Genomic DNA, 6,000 nt, shown 5'->3' with positions numbered 1-6,000 from the left:
GGAGGACCAGCAACTGAGGGTGTCTGCCTCGAACAAGTGGAGGACCAGCAACTGAGGGTGTCTGCCTCAAACAAGTGGATGTCAGCAACTGAGGGTGTCTGCCTCGAACAAGTGGAGGACCAGCAACTGAGGGTGTCTGCCTTGAACAAGTGGAGGACCAGCAGCTGAGGGTGTCTGCCTCGAACAAGTGGAGGACCAGCAACTGAGGGTGTCTAGTAGCTGGCTTTGGCTACTTTGGGGTTTTTCTTTCTTCCACCCTTTCCCCACCTTTCCAACCCCTAACACAAGATAAGGGAGAAAGAGATCCTGAATAAAGTCAAGGGTCCAAAAGGGGGTGACCAACATCATCCCTAGACTACTTCCTGCTGCTTAGGGGCAAGTTTAATCTTCACCATCAGGATATCTGATTTCTTCTTGTTTTTACTTTGCACTCCAATACTTAACAAACATCAACAAACAAATAACAACCCTCTCGGGGGGCCCTAGCATTTATAGACCCTCTGAAAAAGATCCTAGAATTTCCAGTGTCACCCAATCACAGAAACTATCTGCAGCTGGCAAAACCACGCCTCTGCTAGAGCCCGGGGCAAATCACAGTCAGCTGCTGTGGACAGTCTGAAGCAGCCCCGTATCCACACCTGGGGTTAAAATAAAAGCATATTCTTAGAATACTTCTGTGGTTTTTTTTTTAAGAAACCAAAACTCTCACTACAGTGCACGCACGCGCACACACACACACACCACATACATACACTGAAACTCACACACGCAACAAACAAATTAAACAAACGACAAAAACCAGCCATAAAGCCAGCTCCTGCAAATATGGTCTTGGCTTTAAGGGATGTTGCTAATTGAAACCATCAGCCAAAGACAGGAAAGGCAGGGCAGGAAGCACTCACTTGTCGGAAAAGCATGGGGAAGTCCTCCGCACTCTCAGCCTTGCGGATCCCTTTCCCTCCTCCACCTTCGGAGGCTTTGATCATCAAAGGAAATCCTACTTTCTCTGCTGCCTGAGGGAAAAGGACAGACAGACCCCTTTAGAGGTGGGACAAGTCCAAGGCCAGGGCGGACCCTGCCCACCTGCTGCTACCTGCAAGCCTTCCTCCACATCCTTCACACAGCCCTGCTCATAAACGTCTTCCGGGACGCTGATGCATTTGCCCTGATGCTGGCTCCCCTCCGTCCACTCCACTGTGAGACCTGAAGGGGACAAAGAGAGTTGTGTCCTCAGGACAACAGGAACAAAGCCCTGCGGCCGCAGCCAATTGTCTCAGGATCCTGAATGGGAGTCGATGTTTTAGAAACATAGACAGGGTTATGAACACTTGTTGCTCCTCCAGGAGACCTGGGCTCCCATCCCAGCACCCGAGTGAGACAGCTCCCAACAGCCTCTAACTCCAGCTCAAAGGGTCTGACAGCCTCTTGTGGCCTCTACAGACATTGCACACCACACATACACACATACACTTTTACATACAGACATATGTACACACATAGACACACTTCCACATTCAGACACATTCACACACACACACTCATACATACAGACACATGCACACACAGACATATACTCACACATACAGACACATGTACACACGCTGACACATACATTCACACATACAGACACAGGCACACACACATACACATGCTCACACATACACATGCATACACAGAGACACCTACACACATACAGACACACACACACATACTCACACATACACACACACACTCACACATACAGACACACATACAAACACATGCACACACAGACATATACTCACACATACAGACACATGCATACATGCATACACATGCTCACACATACAGACACATGCATACACAGAGACCCACACACAAAGACACATACACACACACATATTCTCACATACATACATACTCACACATACAGAAACATGCACACACACAGACACATACAGACACACATACAGACACATTCACACACAGACACATGTACACACACAGACACACATTCACACACCCAGGAAACATACACAGAAACTTAAACACACAGACACATACACTCAGGCACACATACATATACTCACACACATGCACACACCTGGCACACAGATAGATACACAAATACATGCACACACTCATACACTCACACAGACATATGCACATACATGTTCACACACAGACACACACTAATAACTTAAAATCTTCAAAACGAAACACACAGAACAGGACGGGCCTGGATCTGGACAGCGTCCCCATCTTCCCTAGGGAGTCACTTCTCGGGTCCCCGCTTTCCAAAGCCACGTGAAGATTTAACTAACTTTCCATACTGGGGATTTTCCACACTAAGTAGCAAAACCTTGGCACTTTTTATTTTTGTTTTTTAATCTGCCCTAGAAGTCCTACTTTGGGGGTTTAATCCAAAGATGATTAAATCTGCACATATTTGGCCCACTTAAAACAAATTAGGAAATGGCCTAAGTCACAAAGCTGCAGAGGGTAATGAAGTAAATCACAGCATATCCACATAATGAACTCCGGCACAGAGTCTATTTACTGGGACAGAAAAACAGGCCCTTACCACAAAAGAAGTCGTAAAGTACTTGGCTTCCATCTAGGGCTGCCCCTCCCCCACACAAGAGTGCCGGGGCTGCAGGTGTGCAGATGCGCAGGTGTGCACGCCACAGGCTGCTTTCTGTGAGTTCTGGAAACCTACCTCCACTAGCTAGCAAGTACTTTATTGCTGAGCCAGCTCACCATCTGGAGCTGGTTTTTAAAAGGATATGCCTAAAGATAATGGCTGAGAAAGAGACATCCACGGTGCCAGTAAGTGTTCAACATGGGAACATGCAGGACTCTTCTGTCTTCTTTCATGTGTGTTTTAGTGTGTGTGTGTGCATGTTAATGCAAGTAGTGTGTGGTATTGCAAATGTTAGAGTGTATGTATGTGTATATGTGTGTGCGTGTGCATGTATGTTAGTGTGTATGTTAATGCAAATAGTGTGTGTTAGTGCAAGTGTTAGAGTACATGTATGTGCGTATAAGTGAGTGTGTGTGTTAGGGCAAGTGTTAGGGTGTGTGTTAATGTATGTGTGTTAGTGTGTATGTTAGTGTATATATTGTGTTAAGTGCAAGTGTTGAAGTATGTGTGTGTGTAGTGTGAGTGTATGTGCACATTTATGTGAGTATGTATAAGTGTTAGAGTGCATGTGTATGAGATGGTGGTAGTGTTTTGAACTAGGTTCTCACATTGTAGCCTCAGCTGGCCTGAGACCCATTGTGCAACCAGAGCCTCCTGAATGCTGGGATTACAGACATGGGCCACCATGACCAGTATATGCTCTAAGTCTGATACAAGGTATCACATTCTTATTTGTCTAAAATTTCTAAGCAAAAGAATTTTTAAAAACCCACTCCCATCGCCCTGAAGGTCTGGATCCCTTACCACTTCCGCTCCAGGGTAGGGTTGGGATCTGCAGCGTCTGGGCTACGATGGTAGAGGCGATCTTGTCTCCCAGAGCCCACATGGCCTCACTGGGGGGACCTGAGATAGCAGGAAGGGAGAATGGGTCAGCCACTGACAGGCAGAGTGTCAACCTGGTGCACGGTGGTGGTGGTCAGACTCGGGAGAGCAAGGACATGGGGGTAAGCTCTCGAGCCTGCTCTCCCTCATTCAGGGGCCTTTTCTCTGCTACCGTCTAGGTCAGCTTCCAGGATCTAGACCTGAACCTTATCCAAGCGAAAACCCAGTTCAGTGGCAGATACAAGACTCACTTTAGGAAGAACCAAACACCTGCAGGAAGGTGGCTCAAAGAGGCAGCCCGGGAGTCGCACAGCGAGCAGGCCCTACGCGACGAGATAGCCTGTACAACCAGCATCCCTCACCAAGTTCTCCTCCATCTCTGACGCTAAGCTCTGTTCCACTCTGATCCAGCATGGTATAGTCAAAGACCACAGACAGGGAAGATGGTTAATTTTGTCTGTACAGGACTTATTCCGACTATTTCCCCTTGCCTTGACTCCCTGACTGATGTCATATAACCCAGCATGGATGCTGAACCATGTTACATGTACCTAGAGATGATTCAGGTAAAAGAGCACCTGCAAAGACTATGCTGTTTTATAGAGGGGGCATCGACATCTGTGGGTGCTCCTGGAGCCCAAATCCTGAACACACAGAGACCACCCATGTGCATACCAAATTGTCTAAAGCATCCACAAATGAAAATCCCCAAAGCCACAGACACCACCAGAAACAGAGTCATTTTACCCTACAAAAAGTGGGGGGCTCTGGTCTTGCAAAAAGCAGCCCAAAGATAAGGCCCTCTCAGACACGTACGTGATCCGCCTTGGGCCAGCTCGGCTGGTACCTTAATACCAACAGAAACATTAGCACAGGGTGCTACTTGCCACAGCATCCACAGCATTGCTCCATTGCAATAACCACAGTGGTTCCTGTTGCCATAGGCAACGCGCACTCAGGGCCTCCCACCCCTGCTCACTAGCCCCTCCCAAGGAAGCAAACCGATCCTGCGGCGCAGTGAAGAATAGCGCAAAGACCCTTTGACTCGGTGGCGTAGTCCCAACCTGACCGAGGGCACACATTACCTAGGAAAGCAATCTCGTGTTTGCACAGCAGCTCTGGAAGTTTGGGGTTTTCCGAAGCGTGGCCCCAGCCAGCCCACACGGCCTGCAAACACAGAGAGGTCTGAACAAGGATCTTTCCACACCCTACCTGCCACTGCATTGTGCCCAACACTGCTGTGTCTCATCAGGCCATCCTGAACTGTAGGATGAGGCATCCCCATCCCCGACCCCACCCCATGGCTGCCCTTGGGGGCTGTAAACCATCACCTGCACGGGGATTCTCTTGGCAATGTCTGTGATCAGCTCGACATTGGCGTAGTTGTTGTTATTGGGCCCTCCTGGGACAGGAACGTACTGATCGGCCATCTTGATGTACTCTGCAGTTAAACCAGAGAAAGTGGGAAGAAGGAGGGAGAGGCAAGAGTCAGTGAGGTGCAATACAACCTATCCCTGAGGACAGCCCTGAGGACTGAGCGGTGACCATGGGTATCACCCACAAAATCGGAAGAAATCAATAGTTTTAGTTATATGGCGGTGGCTACGCTTTAGGATAAAAGGGGAAAGGTGGGAATGGGTATGATTCCTCCTTAAGGTCTGTCTTAACGTTTTATCAATAACAAATACAGGATCTCTTTCTTGGTTTGGAGACTGGGTCTCTTGCAGCCCAGGCTAGCCTCAGCTCTATGAAGCTGAGGATGGACCCTGAATGTCTCAGCTTCCTGCCTCTGCCTCCCAAGCATTGGGATTACAGTAATATGCCACCTTGCCTGGTTTTTTTGTGTTATGAGGATTCAAACCTAGGGTTCCATACATGTGGGGGTATCCTAGTGACTGAGCTACATCCTCAACCCCACAATATTTTCTATTGTGTGTAAAAAGTGAATAAAAAAAATTTAGAAACAAAACCACTCTGATACATTGGTACATTGGCGGTGGTGTCGAATCCATGCCAGTTCCTGGGGATATCTGGAACACTGTGGCCTTGAAATCACAGCATTACAAACGACTCCCCCATGGTCCTTCCCGTGGGCTCTGGAAGTTCATCCAGCTCCCAACCAAGGAGCTCTTCTGGGTGAAATTGTTCCCTGATTATCTTGTTTGATTGGTTAAGCTTTTGGTTTTGAAATGGCATTTTTGTATCCAGATTAGCCTCGAATGCTTGATCCTCCTGCCTTGGCCTGACTGCAGATGTGGGCAGATTTCTTTCCTTAGAAATTTAGTCATGATAAAGAGCAAAGAGTGATATGGAGGGACAGTCGCCAAGCAGTGTTTGTATGGTAGATTCAGACCCAATCCAAAGATGAAGGTTGGTGCATTTCAGACTGGAATTCCCCAAGATCCTGAAAATGTCCAGCAGTGGAATCCCCAGACAGGAAGAAAGCCAGGCAAGGCCATGCCTCCCCAATGCTGCTTCCGGTGTCAGTCAAGTCC

At 48.0% G+C, this 6,000-nt stretch overlaps 1 protein-coding gene across 6 annotated transcripts in view; it reads right to left on the bottom strand.

Annotated features, from left to right (window-relative positions):
* Window positions 1-6,000, bottom strand: part of Acacb (acetyl-CoA carboxylase beta) — a 111,776-nt gene that overhangs the window by 63,297 nt on the left and 42,479 nt on the right. For all 6 annotated transcript variants that reach the window (XM_031337482.1, XM_031337483.1, XM_031337479.1 and 3 more), the window contains 5 exons: window positions 4,837-4,946; window positions 4,591-4,672; window positions 3,428-3,526; window positions 1,094-1,203; window positions 903-1,013 (listed from right to left, as the gene is read on the bottom strand). In XM_031337482.1, coding sequence (XP_031193342.1) covers window positions 903-1,013; window positions 1,094-1,203; window positions 3,428-3,526; window positions 4,591-4,672; window positions 4,837-4,946 — 512 coding nt within the window. The remainder of the gene's footprint in view (window positions 1-902; window positions 1,014-1,093; window positions 1,204-3,427; window positions 3,527-4,590; window positions 4,673-4,836; window positions 4,947-6,000) is intronic.

Source organism: Mastomys coucha, unplaced genomic scaffold, assembly GCF_008632895.1.
Source record: "Mastomys coucha isolate ucsf_1 unplaced genomic scaffold, UCSF_Mcou_1 pScaffold22, whole genome shotgun sequence".
NCBI classification, from domain to species: domain Eukaryota; kingdom Metazoa; phylum Chordata; class Mammalia; order Rodentia; family Muridae; genus Mastomys; species Mastomys coucha.
This window is presented reverse-complemented; position numbering and strand designations above follow the sequence as displayed.